Source organism: Phoca vitulina, unplaced genomic scaffold (assembly GCF_004348235.1).
Source record: "Phoca vitulina isolate PV1807 unplaced genomic scaffold, GSC_HSeal_1.0 scaffold49, whole genome shotgun sequence".
NCBI lineage: Eukaryota > Metazoa > Chordata > Mammalia > Carnivora > Phocidae > Phoca > Phoca vitulina.
Window position 1 is genome coordinate 12,360,478 of NW_022589752.1, and position 18,601 is coordinate 12,379,078.

The 18,601-nt window shown below is 38.0% G+C and overlaps 1 protein-coding gene across 2 annotated transcripts in view; it reads left to right on the plus strand.

Moving 5' to 3' along the window:
* Nucleotides 1-558: 558 nt before the first annotated feature.
* LRRK2 (leucine rich repeat kinase 2) overlaps nt 559-18,601 on the plus strand; it is a 140,198-nt gene continuing 122,155 nt past the window's right edge. For both annotated transcript variants that reach the window (XM_032432646.1, XM_032432647.1), the window contains exons 1-6: nt 559-1,308; nt 1,573-1,658; nt 6,001-6,110; nt 8,438-8,526; nt 12,432-12,566; nt 15,132-15,266. In XM_032432646.1, the coding sequence (XP_032288537.1) occupies nt 1,155-1,308; nt 1,573-1,658; nt 6,001-6,110; nt 8,438-8,526; nt 12,432-12,566; nt 15,132-15,266 (709 nt within the window). In that variant the 5' untranslated portion in view covers nt 559-1,154. The remainder of the gene's footprint in view (nt 1,309-1,572; nt 1,659-6,000; nt 6,111-8,437; nt 8,527-12,431; nt 12,567-15,131; nt 15,267-18,601) is intronic.

Here is an 18,601-nt window from a genome sequence, read left to right on the forward strand (position 1 = left end):
ACATTACTTTGGTTCTTTTTATTTTCATTTTTTTTTAACTTTAGGGTTATAGACACTTAAAAGTAATTTTAAACATCAAGGGATCAATGTTGAAGTTTGTATCTTTCACTTTTTCTGGTTTTCCGCTTTCATCTTTTCCTTTATCCCGTGTTTTTCTTTAAATGGCGCTGAGAACTGATTATTCTTTGGTGTGCCCCAATTATCAAGACCCTACGAAGTGCAAACTCAAATTTTCAAAAGTTAATTTTAGTGGACTTTTGGCCATCAGAACTCTAGATAACCAAGGGGGGGGGGAGGTGAATTATTTGCTCTCCTACCAAATGCCACAACAACCATAGAAAAAAGCCTTAGCTGGGCACATTTTGATTGCAAAAATCTCTTTCCATCCTTGGGGGGAAATTATTCATTTCCCTATAGGGGGAACTCTAAAGAACATGTTTTCCTAAAAGGGGCCAACTGGGCGGTGTCCTCCTTTCCCAACGCCCAGATTTCTATTCTTAGATCTGGAGATAGGCGGAGGCTTTCATTTTTTATTTTTCCTAGTTTGCAGACCCTCCGCGGGGCTGGAGGATCCCAGGCTGGAGGGTCGGGGCGGGTGGCCCGCCAGGCTGCCGACCGCGCGCCTCCTCCCGCCGCGGCTGCGGGGCTCCGGGCCTGGGGACTCCGCGGGAGTGCGCTGAGTCAGTTTCTTCCACCAGGACTCCCGGCCGCGCCGCCGCGGCGAACGGGATCCGGTCCCGGGAGGCGGCGCTCTCCGGGGTCGGGGACCGGGCCTGGGCCCGCGCGGGGGCCACGGTCACGGTCACCCCGGCCGGGCCCAGCTCAAGCCGCGACCCGCCGGCCCGCCCTGGTTGTGCCCGGCGTAGCCCTGCCTCGGCAAAGCCTCGCGCAGGCCACTGAGCTCATTTTTGGGGCCTGGGTGGGGGAGGAGGAAGCCGAGGAGGAGGGCTGGGGAGAGGGAGGGCAGCGCAGGGCGGGGAGCCGCCGCCTTCCTCATAAACAGGCGGGCGTGGGTGCGGATGGGGCCGGCGGGGAGCGCTGGCTGCGGGCAGTGAACTGTGCTCGTCCCCGCGAGCCGCGGCGGTGCCCCGGCCCCTTCCCGGCGCAGCCGGCCTTCGTGAGGGAGGGACGGTCGCTTTGGAGCAGAGTCCATCATGGCCAGTGGCAGCTGTCAGGGGTGCGAGGAGGAGGACGAGGAAACTCTGAAGAAGTTGATAGTCAGGCTGAACAATGTCCAGGAAGGAAAACAGATAGAGACCCTGGTCCAAATTCTGGAGGATATGCTGGTGTTCACGTACGCCGACCACGGTAATCATTCGCAAGGAAACTTCGCCCCCCCCCGCACCCCCCCTGCCTCTTTTGCAAACTTTCTCCCTCGCACTTCGGAGTTGCACAAACCTGGACTTTTGAGAAGCCAAGACTCTCTCCTCCTTAGGGCAGAGAGGAGCTGAGAATTTTAGGAAGGTCTTGCGCTCACTTCTTTTGCTTACCCCCCCCCCCCCCCGTTTCAGACCCAAAAGGGGTGAGTGAATCGTGACTTTGCTTCTTTTCCCTCACCCCCTTCTCTTCCAGCCTCCAAGTTATTTCAAGGCAAAAAAGTCCACGTGCCTGTGTTGATCGTCTTGGACTTGTATATGAGAGTCGCTAGCGTGCAGCAGGTAAAGGAGTTGTTTTCATGTCGCCCCTTCCCTTTTCTCTTCGGAAATAGATGTTTTTCTGTCAGTATTATATACCCAGAGGTTCTGGGTTATTTCTGACTTTCGGCTTCACAAACCACAGACTGTGATTTTAAGAAGGAAGCATTGTCAAATCATTATCAAATGTTAATGATCTAAAAGGGCCCACTAAGTGCTCCCTGATTGTTTTGTAGAAGTAAATTTGTACAACAGACCTACAAAATATGGTTGGTGGTGGGCGGGAATAATCATGGATTGAGATTTAGTTCTGTGATTGGCTAGATGAGTTCATCAGCATCAGCATTTAATCAGATTATTCTAAGAATCTTACCAATGTACAGCATGTCCTAGAGATGACACCATTGTGAATAGTTTGGGAAAGAAGAATAATAAACAGTAATAAAAATTAATAATAATTAAATTAATGAAATGAAGTAACGCAAATTCTCATAGGTTTAAAGTTTCTTTTTTTTTTTTTTTTTAATTTGAAAACAGATTTCTGGCCTTCAGTTGTAGTGTACTTTGTATTATCTAAAGAAAATGATGTTTTACCCTTCTCCTACAAGTTTATATTTGTATTTTTCAACTCTTTTCATATAAACTGAATATAAAAGTGAAACTTAGAACCCATACCATAGGAAACACAGAAATTTGTCAAATACCTTAAATATATTTAAAAAGAAAGAGTCCTCAGGTGATCGTTAAGGATGATTTACAGTTAAAACAAATTATTGCCTCACGTATTAACTTCCTTTGTAGATTCTGAGATTTAGAGAACTGAAATCAGTCATTTGCATGTCGTTGGGTCCTGAAGGGAAAGAGAATTGAACTTTGAATTCTCTCAAGGTGTAGTCAGAAAGCCAGTGTTTCTTATTACTTGCTGGAGAGGCTAGACAGACCTAAGAATTATCTGGATCTCCAAATCTATATCTAGCTACCTTCATCTTTATGTTCATCTCTGTGTCCAGCTCTGTCTAGTCTGGGTGAACCGTGTACCTAACTTCTTTTATATGAGAACATTTAAATGTGGGATAAATGGTTATATTAATTTTTCTTCCACTGAAATGTTTCCCATTGGACTATTGATTTTCAGGGAGTTAGCGAACAAAATCATGAAAAGATGAGAGGCATGATAAAGACAGCGTTCCTTTTAGCATCCAGAGTCTGAATTTTGCCGATGAAATATGAGTCACATTTTAAAGCTGGCCCATTGTGTTTGCTGCTCACCTCCTACATCATCCCTTCTTCCTTGCCTCTGCTTTGGTGGAGGCTGTGCTGAACTTGAGAACCCAGGGGAGGCTGGAACAGACCCACCACTTCATTCTTTGTTTTAGAAGGTGTCCAAGTCTGGACATGTTTGTCTGGAGTAGCTATGAATGTCACTTAATATTTTGTCTGGCGGGTACCAGAGACAAAGTATGCAAGAAAATAAGGAATTGTCTTTTGATTTGGTTCTTTAATGGAATAGAATTATTCATTTCAGCACTGTACATGTATTCGTCTGCAAAAGCTGTTGTGTGATTCTCACTGGAATCTCACTGCTCTGTCAGAAATCTCACTGGACATTTTTAACCTCAGAGTTAAGTAGCTCATTTAGGACCATGGAGCTCATGATACTTCACATACTTCAAAATCTCTTCACATACTTCAAAAGTCTTCACATACTTCAAAATCTCTTTCCAGTATACACTGTGAATTCACAAGCTGTTCGTGCAAGTAAGAAGCACAATGGTTTGTTACAAATACTGTGGCCATGCTAGGCACAACTACGTTATCCATTTTAATTATCATTGGTCTTATCAAAGGGATGTAGAAAGGGGTCTCTTTACTGATACTTTAATACTCCACTTAAAAGAGTTTTTTTCCTTCAATTTTCTTCACATTTGTGGTGTAATTAGTATACATATCCTTTAATGCTTTATATTTTGAGTTGGTTGGAAGTGCTGACTTAAAACTTCCGAATGATGAATTTAAGAAGGTAAGGTAAATTCAAAAGTAAATATTAAGGTTTTTTTCTAGAGTTCATTTCACGTGATACTCCAGACTCCAAATTTGTATTTTCAAGGTCTTTTTATATTTTATTAATGCTCTGTAATAAATGACAGTCTTTAGAGAATTGGTAGTTAGGCTAGCTGTCTTGTAGTTTCCTTTTTCTGCCAGTCATCCCATCATTTCTCTGTGCTCCTCAATTTTACATAACTTGTCTTTATCCACAAGTTTCAACCTTTGAAGTAAGAGAACGAAATAAATGAAAGTGACTGAATTTTTCTTTAACCCCTGGACTCTTTCCTATTGTGCATTAATTAGATGCTTGAGTTTCCAGAATAGTTATAATAACATGAAACTACCAATTTAATTGTATTATAACTGGGCAGGATAGGAACCTTCTCTCTGAAAGATAAGCTTTTAATTGAGTAGATTAATGGATCAGTTGTTACCTCTGCTCTGCTGCCAGTGATTTCTGTTTAATCATAGAGGCTCAGTTGCCTCAATCCTTTTGCAAAGCAATTACTGATGCTGCTTATTCACCAACCAAAACAAAACAGGTTTTCTCCTCGAGTCAGTCATGCAGGTAGAGAAATGAGTAGAGCATCCTATGTGACTTATGATTTATTTCCCACCGGAAGCTGTTCCAAATGTCATTTTCTTAAATACTTGGGGAAAAAGTCTCGATGTATTTTATGAAAGCACGAAAATAGCTGGTTTCTATGACAGCTGGATTGTCAATGTCTGTTCGGCTTACGTGGAGGAGGATGTCCTACTTAAATATAGGTAAAAATAGCTGTCAGAAATTGCTGCCTTTTCAAGCAGTTTGAAATTATGTAAAAGGATGTAATGACAGAGTAAAGCAATTCATGCTTAATCCAGAAAAGATTCAGAAATCATATTGTAAAGAGATCTTGTGTAATCATTTTTATCTTGTGAAAGAGCCCTTGTTTATTCTTGTAAACAACAAACTTGTGCCATTATTCCTTATTGGATGCATAGAAATGCTCACCTTGTCATCCGGGTCTGCATCACTGGGCTCCACTTCTGTGTCTGGTCTTGTCTAGCAAGACCCTTGCCCTGCAGCACTGTCCTTACCACCTGGCCCCTCACTCTCCTCACAGCTTAGCAGTTTCAGAGGCTTCCATTTCCCTATTTTGAATGACCACGTTTCTAATTCCTTTGAAATGTGGCTCAAGTCCTACCTTTTCTATACTGTATCCTTCTCTGGGTAATTCTGACAGTGACTCTCGCTGTCAGGCTTCATGTATCGATATTTATCACAAATCCTACTTAGACACGTTTTCATGAATCTCTAGATGCTACATATTTATACATTTTCGATTTTCTTTTTTTCTGACTATATCAAATCTAGTTCTGTAATATAATAGAAAGAATGGAAGATTCCTTAAATTTAGATCAAGTGTAGAGAGGAATATACAACAGGAAGAGTGAGTTAAATTTAATCTCTAGTTTGAAATTCAAATACCCTATTTTTAAAAAAGTTGTATTTTTAAAAATCGTGTTTTTTTCAGAAGAGCAACTTATTCAAGTTGGCATCATGTATAAACAGATTGAAAAAAGTTGTATATATAATGCATCAGTAAGATCATATTTCATTTGGAAATGAGAAAAAGTCTAGGGATATTTTTGATGTCCACATCTCATCAAATCATATTTGGATATTCTAAAGAAACCTGGAGGGACCCATTGAGCAATTCTACCCCCTCTCTTTCTTATAGTGCCTTTCTCTTTTTCCTGTACCAGATGTTATACTGGTCAGACCATTCCTTTTCTCTGCCAGTCATTCCACCTACCTTCCCTGCGGAGCAGTCTTTACTTTGCTATCAAAATTTCCAACTTCCCCTAACCCTCCATTCCTTTTTTTTTTTAATTAAAAAAAATTTTTTTTAGCCTCCATTCCTAATCACTTAATTTTCCCCCTTACAATTAAAATCTTAAGTATTTAGAAGAAATTCTGTCAGGTAGATGTGACTTAAAAATCTTGTACTTCATAATCTTGGTGTGTCCTCTGAAACTATTTTTTTTGGTTTCATTTTATTTTATTTCTTTTTATTTAGATAATAGGCACATCTGTTAACTTCATCATTCAGGAATGCTCTAATATTTTTTTGTATGTCCTTTTGGTATGATTTTTGGAGAAAGATGTATTTTAAATATATAGCTTGCTTTCCTCAGTAAGCATTTTAGGATGTCATTTTGTTTTAAAATAATTATTTAAAAATAGGTAGTCACATATTCCAGTAAGAATGAAGAGGCTGAATATGTTCTTTTAGCAGGTTTAAAAAATGTGAATATTTGCCTTTCTTGCTTTTAGGTGGGTTGGTCACTTCTTTGCAAATTGATAGAAATCTGTCCAAATACAATGCAAAGCTTAATGGGACCTCAGGATATTGGACATGATTGGGAAGTACTTGGGGTTCACCAGTAAGTATGACAGATAACGTAAAAACAAACTTCATTAAGTGTTTATCCATACATATGACAATCCTGCCCTTGTTATATCATGTATTTGTAATCCAAGCAAATCTGGTAAAATCCTCTAAAATACAGATATTTTTTTCTCAAATCAGTGACTTACATTTATAGAGAGATTTCTTTCAACTCAGGAGTATATTATCTAATTGAGGTAGAAAATTGACATTAGACGTAGAATGTCAGGTGCTATTATTATTGTTTTAATAATATAATAATGCAGTTATACAATTGGTTAGGTTGTAGATTTTTGATGACTACTTCTGAATTCAAACCAACAAAAGTTTTTTACTTTTTAATAGTAGAACTGATACAAACTACTAGTTCTTAAAAAAAAAATATGGATACTAAAATTTGGTTCTGCAAGTAGTAATTTAGAAGTTTATGCTTTACTGTCTTTAAAAAGTACATTTATATATATAGTCATACATACATATTTATGAGCTTAAACCACAGCTTTCAAAATGAAGAAAAAAGAGGAAATTACCTTTCAGCACATCTGCAGTCAAATCTTACAGTTGTTTTACCAGCTATGTTACTGCAGTTTGCAACATAATGACTTCATGGATGAGACCACTTCTTTAGCCATAATTAGTTAAGAAAAAATTTTCTGAAGAAAAATGTGTTTCCAGGAAAATCCTTTTTGTATAACTTTTTCCCTTGACTTTTAAAAATTATCTTTTCTTATTAACTTTAGGCGTTCTTTATACCTAATGTGACTTTTCTTTACCACAGAGAAGTGAATACCTATTGCTTCCAATGACATATAGCTTGTGGAAAATGTACTTTGTGCAAAACTAAATTTTACATCTTTGTATTGTTTATTAGTATCAGCCATAGTTGCAAATTTAAACATGTAAGAGCTGTTTGTTCATAGGTGAGCGTATCTGTGCTTACTCGTTTTTCCATCTTTGATGTTTTATGTGTTGCTGTTCTTCAGTTTCCATGATCTAAAGAATGTTTTGAAAAGAGCATATTTACAGTTAATGTATGTTCTCATCTCCAAACAATTTCTGAAACTCTATGAGTCACTTCTAAAGTATGCAGCATTTAATGAGGAATGATACGAAATATTACTGTAATTAGTAATTGAAATGTTGTGTGTCCCTTGGTTTGGTTGCAGATTTCCAAAATCCCCAAAGATTAGCAATCTATAAACTTAGGGAGTTTTAGAAAACTCATCTAGTCATTATTCTAGTACAAACTCACTGTTCAAATTAGATTACATAAACATTTCTGTAGGGAGTCTCATTGGCTCATTCATTCATTCATTCAGCCACACATTCACTCATTTACTCATTCATTCATTCATCCTGTTCATCAAATATTTATTATATTCTTACTTTAGGCCTGAAGTAGTGTGGATAAGGTAGACACACTGCTTTCTATAGTGGAGCATATTAGATCATTCCCAGCAAACTTTATTGTGAAACATAATCTCCCTATATTTAAGGACTTTTTTCCACTGAAGGTGTACAGTACTAAAGAAGAAATTTCATGTGGAGATGAAGTCGGAACAGTGGGTATGATGCAGGGACAGGTAGGGCAACATGGGTTGGAAGAGAATTGACGGAGTAGAGGGACTGGGTCCCTCAATTCCTCACCTTGCCGACTGGAGACCATGTGGCAAGTTTCTTGGGAATCTGTGGATGTCACCAGGCTCTTTCTTCTTCGAATGATGTAAAGCTAACCACCACTAGGTAGAAACAGACCAAAGATTGTATATTTTAGAATTGATTAACTCAGAGACTTAAACTGAATGAATTTTAACTAATTGAATATTGTTGATGTACTAGGTTCACTGATAAAATATTGTCAATTTCTCTTTCAAAAACAGTAAAAATCAATAATTTAAATATTCATATGGGTTCTTAATTTATATGTACAAACTAACATTTTTATTACATCTCTCTATATTTTCATATATCAACATACATAACGTATAATACACAAGTATATATCAAATATAAAAATGGGCTTGATCCCTTGATGTATATAATTCCTCATGATAGTTTAGATATGGAGTTGGGTGAAAGTAGTTAGTAATTGAATTTGAATATTCAGAGAAAAAGTTTTAACTTTTTAATTGAGACATATTTCCCTCTTAATCGTTACAAGTTTGGCTCAGTTTTAATGGAAGAAAAATGCACAAGAGCTTCTTAGGGAATGAAATACAATAAGATGAATAAAAATATAGGTGAGTGAAGCACAACATCTAAAAAAGCAAACATCTAGGTATGATAATTCACTCTTACCTTGATTTCTGTTTTTAATTACAGACTGATTCTTAAAATGCTAACAGTTCATAATGCCAGTGTAAACCTGTTAACAGTTGGACTGAAGGCCTTAGATCTCCTTCTAACTTCAGGTAATACATACACATGTATATTTTTAATGTTGACTCAGATTAAAAAAAAATTTTATTTTATTTATTTTATTTTATTTTTTAAAGATTTTAAAAATCTTTTAGATTTTAGATAGCGAGAGCAGGAGCACAAGCAGGGGGAGTGGGAGAGGGAGAAGCAGGCTTCCTGCTGAGCAGGGAGCCTGATGTGGGGCTTGATCCCAGGACCCTGGGATCATGACCTGAGCCGAAGGCAGACACTTAACGACTGAGCCACCCAGGCGCCCCTAAAAAAATATTTTAAACCATTTGCCAAATGTGTTTTAATGTCTTTTTAAAATATAAGAATATAATATAACCTAAATATCAGTGATTTCCAAAATTCTTTTTGTTTCTGTTTTCTCTCCTTCTCTCTGTCTTTTTTTAAAAGATTTTATTTATCCATTTGAGGGAGAGAGAGAGAGCATGAGCGAGTGGGGGGAGGAGCGGGGGGAGGAGCAAAGAGAGAGTGGGGAGGAGCAAAGGAAGAGGGACAAGCAGACTCCATGCTGAGGATGGAGCCTGATGCAGGGCTTGATCCCATGACCCTGAAATCATGACCTGAGCTGAAACCAAGAGTCGGACGCTTAACCAACTGAGTCACCGAGGTGCCCCTCTCCTTATCTCTTTTCTCCACTCTTTTTCTTTCAAAAATCCCACCCACTATCCTGACCTTAAGCATCACCTTTATATATTATTCCTGAACCTAATTTCTCTTCCCAGCTTTGCTCCCAAAGTCTGGTCCCACATGTCACATTCCCATTAGCTTGTTGGCCATACAAGTCCTTGTCATTATTCTATCTTTCTTCATTATATCTCTAATATGTTTTCTATATGTTCTAGGGTATGACATAATAGTAATATTTTAAAAATACATAGCATTGCTTCTTGAATACTTGCTAGATGCCAGTAATTGAAATTATTTCTCACACTACTCTTTTTTCACATGCTTTTAAAAATGTAATCCTCAAAACATCTCTTGAGATGGGTATTTGATCACAGTTTTCTAGTGAGGGACATGGAAGCACAAAGAGATTGCTTCAGCCAGTAGCTAGTAGAACCAGGGTCTGAGTCCACATATCAGGTTCTTTCCTTGAGGACACTTCTGCTTGGAGGATTATTGACCTGGAAACAAAGAATCTTGGTATGGTGCAATAGTTATGATCATTGCTGTGATGGACACTTGCTATTACATAAGGTTCTGAGAAGAAAGGCTTCTCACAGGGAGATAATCATGATGATGGGGCGTTGTTTTCCTTCTCAAAGTGGTGGAGGGTGCTTTAGGTCAAGAGAACAGCATACCTAGAGTTACAGGTACCTGGGAAGATGGCATGATAGGGGTTGGATCTGTGGGGTAGGAAGATCTTAAATGTGCTCATTGGCCCTACTAAATCATGAAGACTGGATAGGAGAAAGAGAAAGGAAGAAGGAAGGTGAAGATCAGAGTATGAAGGGATAGGAGTAGGAAAGGCCGGAAGGTTCTCACCACTTTACCACAGCCTTTTATTAAAATACATAATGGAATGCACCAACGAGTCTTAACCATGATTAATTTGAAACCCATCCTTGGGAGCCTTTTTTTCTTTTTCCTTTGTTCTCCATTTGCTATGGACAGGAATCTGAGAGTTTATGAATTAGAAAAATTCTCCCAACACTGGAATATATTGAAGTCAGCAATGTGCAGACAGTTAGGAAATCTGACATGGGTCTTGAAAAGACTGGTTAATTTAATATCTTCCATGTAACATTTAGAATTTTACGCTGTTAGGGAAGTTTTTAATGTGTTTTAAGTTCATCTCAGATACTTATTAAAGGTTAACTTATAGATTGTTTTTATTGTTTGATTTGTTAGTTAATGGATTTAATAGCTATTGGGCATTTACTTTTGTGCTGGCCTCTGGAGAACTCTAAGGCAGATGAGGCAAAATTCCTGCAACATAGAAGGGCACAGTCCAGCAGCACAGTGCAGTATAAGTTTTTGCAGTGAAGGAAATGTTGCACCTCTCAATGTCATGGCAAATAGCCATATGTGGCTGTTGAACATTTGAAATGTGGGAAACTAAATTTTAATTTTATTTAATTTAATTCATTTAAATTTAAGTTTAAAAAGCCACATGTGCTTAGTGTCTCCTGAATTAGACAGGACAGGAAAAGACATAAAACATAGTGTGAGAGGGGCACCTGGGTGGCTCAGATGGTTAAGCGTTGGACTCTTGATTTCGGCTCAGGTCACAGTCTCATGGGTTCTGGGATCCAGCCCCGCCTCACACTCCACACACAATGGGGAGTCTGCTTGAAGATTCTCAGCCTTTGTCCCTCCCCCTACTCATGCACGAGTGCTCTCTCTCAAATAAATAAATAAATCTTTAAAAAAAGAGTAGTGTGAGAAATAATTTCAATTTATTTTTTATTTTTTAAATATTTTACTTATTTATTTGAGAGAGAGAGAGAGAAAGAGAGCATAAGCTGGAGGGAGAGTGAGAGAGAGAGAGAATCCAAAGCAGACTCTGTGCTGAGCGCAGAGCCGGGCACAGGGCTTGATCCCACATGACCTGAGCCGAAACCAAAAGTTGGCCATTCAACCGACTGAGCCACGAAGATACCCCCAAAATTTCAATTTAATCAGAAAATTACTATAACTGGGATATGATAAAAAGCACTACAGGAACATAGAGAAGAGAGTAGCTAAACTCATTCAAAGAACTTAGGAGCATGGACATAAACTGCCTAAGTAATTCAGCTCTGTCTCTTATTAGTTGTTGGAACTTGGACAAAGTCACTTGGGTCACTTAACCTTTATGTGCTTTAGTTTTCTTATCTCTAAAATGGGGATTGCGCCTACATTATGGGGTCGTGGTGGGTTTTTACATGTGTTGGAGTGAGCTGCTTCAACCGGTGTAAGACACATTACGTGCTAGACATGTATTTATTATTACTACCACTCCTATTCCAGTACTATTGTTTTTATTGACAGAGTAGGTGCCATTTGTGGTTATTTCTCGAATTATGGCAGGAATATGTTTGGAGTGGGAGGGCATTCTATACAGCTAGTGCAAGTGTGAAGGGTTATCAAAGAAAATGTTAAGTCATGAGTAGGGAGTTTAGTATGTTTGGAGTGGAGACAGTGCATGGAGGGAGTGAGGCTGAGGAGATACATGAAGTCAGTTTGTGAAGGGTCTTGTTGGACAGACTGAACAATATGAAAAGACTTTAGAAGATTTCAGAAAGGGATATATAGGAGCACATTGGTGTTAGAAATATAATGCAGGGGATAAATTAGTTAGGGAGGGATTTGGGCCAGGCAGAGCATTAAACAATTGTGTTTGCATTCCAAGTGAGAGATGATGAGGTTCTGAATGCAATAGGAATGGCGGGGGGGGGGGGGGGGGGGGGCTGCTACTTCAAAGGGAATTTTCAAAATTAGTTAGAAGATAGACTTGAAGGACTTGGTAATGAGTTAATTCCTTGGTTGAGCAGACTGTGCGAAGAGAGAGGGAGGATGGAAGAAGGAAGATGACTTGGTAGTTTCTCTTGGGTAACTTGGATGATGGTATCACTGAAGAAGACAGGGAACAGAAGAAGGCTAGATATAGGGTGCCCATGGAATATTCAGATGGTGTTGCCTAAGAGGCAGATAGAAATACGTTTCAGGAGTTTAGAGCAAAAGACCTTGGCTACAGGTATTGATTAGGAATCACAGAGTTATAGTTAAGTGTACTGGGAATTTATTTCACTTAGATCGTAGAGCTTGATAGGTCTAACATCTGGGGTAATTAAGTGGTTTATCAGGAAGTAGAGTCCACAAACCATTCATAGTCCTCATGTAAAAATCAACATACTAAATGTTGAAACAGCTATTTATCTGGGGCATATTGTTCTTTTCAAAATAGGCAAAATCACTTTGCTGATACTGGATGAAGAAAGTGATATTTTCATGTTAATTTTTGATGCCATGCGCGCATTTTCAGCCAATGACGAAGTCCAGAAACTTGGATGCAAAGCTTTACGTGTGCTGTTTGAAAGAGGTATTTAAAAATGTCAGATTCTCTATTTTCATATTTATAAAAGAAGCAATGGAAAAGTAGAATATAGTTATGATAATAAGGTATCTAAAATTTTACTATTTATGAAGAAGTGGGGGCTATCAGTCAAGGATAAATAATGGGGTTAATTCAGAAATATTGTTTTGTGGAATGAATTTCATTCATGGGTTATAAATTATGCAATTGTAGTAGACTTTCTTCCATTGCTTAACAAGACTTATGGTTCACTTTGCAAACTGGATGTGTAGGTGTTAAGAAAGAAAAAATAAAACTGTAAAGTTAAAGCATAGATTAAATTTGGATTTATGATGTTGAGTCATCTCCAGGGATTTTAGAAATTGTTGAAGACTCTGTATAAAGAACCAGAAGGTTTGCAGAGTGTCCCTTAGGAAAAAGACAAATATGTATTTTATCTCATGGGACTAAGATTGATAACAGAGATTATCATGTAATTTTGGAGTTGGTTGGAACCATTAGTCCTTCCACTGACTTGATGAGGGTATAGATGAGAGAGGTGACATGAGCAACCTGCCTGTGGGCACACAGCTGGTTACCACCACTGTAGTTCAATTTACCACCATTTTTTGAGAGCTCCTTCTGCATCATTATGAGAACCAATAGTGCTGGAGGTTTAGGATAAGAATAACTTATGTGGGTTCTGTGTCTATGTCAGTTTGCCACCCGAGTTTCTGGCATCTCCAGGAATGGAATAGATCAACATCTACTATTTAATTCTTGTCTCATTTCAAAAAGACTTTAAACAGCTTATAGATATTTATAGTACACTAGAGAAAAAAGTGGATGAGGAAATGTGTGAAGGGAAAATAATGTAAAGTCTGGTTAAATTTACTAGTGACTTCAGGTCCTGTATACTTGTCAAGGCATGGACCAGAAATCTGGCTCTCTCCTTCCTATCAGGCAAAGAAGCGTTAAACGTTGCCTGTTACAAAGTTACTTGAGATAAAAATAAACCCATTTATCAGGAGAAGGGATCTGCGTCATGGGAAACCTGGTAAAATACTCTCTTGGGTTTCCCTGGATGAGATGATAAAGTACACACGTTTTATAAGGAGTACAAAGTGTATTTCAGTGAAAGAGACTCTGTCAAGTGTCAGAACAGCATGGGCCTGGAACCCAGCTCTCTGATGATCAGGCTTGGCAGAGAAGAGGGTTTACTGTGAGTGGGGAATCAAGGAACTGCATGTCTTTCGGGTTATCTTCTATAAATGTTTTATCTTGCAACTGAGCTTTTGATAAGAGCTGGGCAGAATTGAGTTTGAGGTTCCAATGTCTCAGAGGTCTGTTATCTTCTATGTTGCAGTTTAAGGGCACATTCTTGTTGATGGAAGAAGAGCTCTCTGATGAGCATTGTGGGACCCATCCAGGACATATGGAGAAGGACCAGGGAATGTTAAAAGGAAGCTCTTTCAATAGAAATATTGTCAGTACTGACAGTATTTTGATTAAATATAGAGCAGAAAAATTTCTGAGTTTTTTAGGACTATCAAGTTCTCTGGGACTTACTGGGACGTGTAAAGTGAATTTTCAAAATTTGAAAGTATACTGTGGAAACTGCTCAATAAAATGAGAAAGTTCCATGATACTCCTCACTTATTTGAAGAACCTAACCAATTTCACATCATTTTATACAGACCATTGGTATCAAGTTGAAAAACAAAAAAGTAATGCTGATCATAGAGTGCCACGTTTTCCGGCGTTTTTGTCTGTGCTATGCTCAGGCTAGAAAAACCAGATTTGTATACATGTTTTTTGAGCTACCCACCCAATAAAATGACTCCAAATGGAACTCACTGGCTTGATTAAAAAGACTTTAATTATGAAAATTAATAATAATCTCTGATGAAATCAAGATCATTGAGACAGAGTACTTCAAAGTCTAATTACTTGTCATTTGCTAAAGTTCACCCCTCTTGAACTGGGCTGCTTTTAAACAGTGTACCATTGACCACTCCTTTTTTTTTTTTTTTTTTTTTAAAGATTTTTTATTTATTTATTTAAGACAGAGAGAATGAGAGAGAGAGAGCACATGAGAGGGGGGAGGGTCAGAGGGTGAAGCAGGCTCCCTGCCGAGCAGGGAGCCCGATGCGGGACTCGATCCAGGGACTCCAGGATCATGACCTGAGCCGAAGGCAGTCGCTTAACCAACTGAGCCACCCAGGCGCCCTGACCACTCCTTTTTAAGTATTGATATAGTCACTTGCAGTAGGCCATCTTTATTAGTCATTGGTCAGTTTCCCAAAGGAAATTATAAGTAATTTTGTTTTTCTGAGAATTATTTGGTCACTAGCACTTTTACATTTTAAAACACTAAACTAATACAGATCAAAAAGAAATTCTTTTAATCTCAGTAGCTTTTTTCCCATTATAGAATTCTTAAGAAGAGTTTGGCTGAAATACGCATCTTTAACTTTATGTCTATTGTAATTACTGTGTCTCATATAATTGACATGAATATTATATTTTTAAGTAATTAAAATTTTATATCATCTTTAAGCTTTTTCAGTATTTTGTCTTTCATTTTTCTAGTTTCAGAGGAGCAACTGACCGAATTTGTTGAGAATAAAGATTATATGATCTTGCTCAATGCATTAAAAAATTTTAAAGATGAAGAGGAAATTGTGCTTCATGTCCTGCACTGTTTACATTCCCTAGCAATTCCTTGTAAGTACCCCATGTGCATGATTTCTTTTTTGTATATGAAAAATTACAATTTATGTCCTTTCTGAGCGCATTTAAAAATATTTTTTATTATGTAAAAACTTGCAGATGGGAATCCTGTTTATTTATTTATTAATTTAATTAATTTTTATTTATTGATACTGTACTGCAACACTTGGCGCTGGGAAACAGTAGCAGAAAACGTAGACATGCTTCTTGCCTCCTCAGAGCCCATGCTACCATGCCAGATATAGATAATATAGGTGATGACAGCGTATTATAAGGCAGGTATTGGCAGAAGTACCTGGGGTTATGAGAAAAACAAGAAGGGAGGCAAAGTCTCTTAGTAGAGACTTTAATGATGAGAGCTTTGTGTGTAGGGATGTCTGAGGTGAAGTGCAGGCAGAGTGTCTCAGGCAGTGAACATCGTTAAGTATCAGGATCCTGGAGCAAGAGAGAGCATAGTGCATTCAAGAAGATGAAAGTAGCTAGTGTCCAAAAACTATAAAGAACTTATCAAACTTGACACCCAAAGAACAAAGAATCCAATCAAGAAATGGGTGGAAGACATGAAGAGACATTTCTCCAAAGAAGCCATACAAATGGCCAACAGAAACATGAAAAAGTGCTCCACATCCCTTGGCATCAGGGAAATACAAATCAAAACCACAATGAGATACCACCTCACACCAGTCAGAATGGCTAAAATTAACAAGACGGAACAACGGATGTTGGTGAGGATGCGGAGAAAGGGGAACCCTCCTACACTGTTGGTGGGAATGCAGCTGGTGCAGCCACTCTGGAAAACAGTATGGAGGTTCCTCAGAAAGTTGAAAATAGAGCTACCCTATGACTCAGCAATTGCACTACTAGGTATTTACCCCAAAGATACAAATGTAGTGATCTGAAGGGGTACGTGCACCCCAATGTTTATGGCAGCAATGTCCACAATAGCTAAACTGTGGAAAGAGCCCAGATGTCCATCAACAGATGAATGGATAAAGAAGATGTGGTATATATATACAATGGAATACTATGTAGCCACATACACAAAAAGAAATCTTGCCATTTGCAACGACGTGGAGGGAACTAGAGGGAATTATGCTAAGTGAAATGAGTCAATCAGAGAAAGACAATTATCATATGATCTCACTCATATGTGAATTTAAGAAACAAAACAGAAGATCATAGGGAAAGGAAGGGAAAAATAAAACAAGACAAAATCTGAGAGGGAGACAAATCCTAAGAGACTCTTAATCATAGGAAACAAACTGAGGGTTGCTGGAGGGGAGGTGGGTGGGGCGATGGGGTAACTGGGTGATGGACATTAAGGAGCGCCCGTGATGTAATGAGTACTGGGTGTTATATACAACTGATGAATCACTGAACTCTACCTCTGAAACTAATAATACACTATATGTTAATTAATTGAATTTAAATTAAAAGAAATAATAATTAATTAAAAAAGAAGATAAAAGTAGTTCAGTAAACTGTGTACTTAAGAGTGTGTGTTTGTGTGTGTATGTGCATGTGTGTATGCACGCACACCTATGCATATGTCCAGCCCTGAGTGTCTGCTTTTGTGTTATTTAAGGGAGGTGGGGGCAGGGCTTGATAAGAGTCAGTGTGATGAAGCTGGAAACATAAGCAGATCTTGAAAGGCTTGAAAAGCCACAGGATGAAGTTTGAACTTTAGCATTTTCTTGATGCTTTGAAATCTAGGCACTTCTATCACAAAAAAAGTACAAATAAGAAGAAATTAATTTGCTGTGTATATTACCAGTGACTGCTAATGGGCTAAAATCATGCTTCTGAATCTACTACTTTTGTTTTGTAAGTGCACATGAGCATTTCATGCAGGATATGCACACGCATTTATCTAGTGATGTTTTCATCTTCACACATGCGAAGTTGTGAGGATTAAATGGTTAAATAACTTGAAAAATGCAGACTAGTACCTGGTATGTAGTAAGTGTAAAAATATCGACAGTGTTATTACATAATTTATATTTCCTACATGTGTACTGTAGTATGGTATATATAATATGCAACATGGTTTCAGACATGGAAATCTGATGTGAGTCTTCAGTAAAAACCCGATCCCATTGTGAAAGGATGCTCTTATGATTGTCATAAAATCCATCATTTTCTTATCCATGGGAAATTGAACATTTGAAAGTAGATGGAGTTGCACTATAATAGAGAATGGACATACTTCAAAATTTCTGAGTCATCCACTGTCAACAAACCAAATATATTTTTCATTTTACCTTTCCTCAGTTATATTTATACATTTATTTATTTGTTTTGGGCTGGGTGCTTTGAAATTCATTGTTTTCCACCCCCATCTGACATAACTGCAGTGAAGAATGTGTTGATTCAGAATGCAAAGGTCAAAGAAAGTAGCAACTAAAAATAAGAAAAATGAAATGTTTTAAACACTGATTCTAATTGAAAGATGTTTGCTTCTGAGTCTTAGGGCAAATCATGTCTGCTATTCTGAGTAAAAGCAGATAATTATTCTCAGAAGCCATTTCCTTTTATCAGAACATGTTTTCCTATATTCAATGCTCCTTAAAATACGACTTAAAAATTAAAAATATATTTTTGGAGAAACAGTTGGTTAGTTTGGTTATGCCAAAAAACACAGAAAAATTTTTTGCAAACATCTTTTTTTTTTTTTTTTTTTGGTTTGTTTTAATAATAGTCAACATTTCATTCAGAAATGCAAATTTGTTTTCTCCACGTGGGTTCATATACTCGCTCTTTCTGTTGACTGACTGCCTTTCCCAGTAGATTCCTTCCTTTCTTTCTGGTTCACCTGTGTTTGTCCCTTAGTCATCTGTGCCCTGCTTCCCCCCCCCCCCACTTCTCCCCTTCTATCTCAGAGCCTCAGGAAGCTTGAATTTGATGCCCAGGACACGTCTGCTTTTCTGCTGCCCTTCTGGAATGGGCAGGAAATAAGTCATAGTTGATTTTAGCTGTTCTGTTATGTGACAAGATTTTGATTTTCCTTCCGTTGGTTTGAGAAAAAGGAACAATGTAAAAGGTGTTATCCAATGGAGTTAGTGCCTCATTAGGAAATAGGCCCCAAATGCATTTATTTGAAAACTTATGGCCAAGACATTACATTTTTAGGCTTACATAAAAGCACTCTCAATTATCCCTTTATTTTGTTTGTTTGTAAGTGAAGAAGCAGGAGTAAAGCAATTTCCCCTTAATGCTAGAGAAGAGTCTAAATCCTATTATATGAGCAATGAGCATAGTGTTTTTTACAGCTATTTGATAGAACATGATATTTAAATTTGGAAGTATAGCCTTTTTGCTGGCATATATTC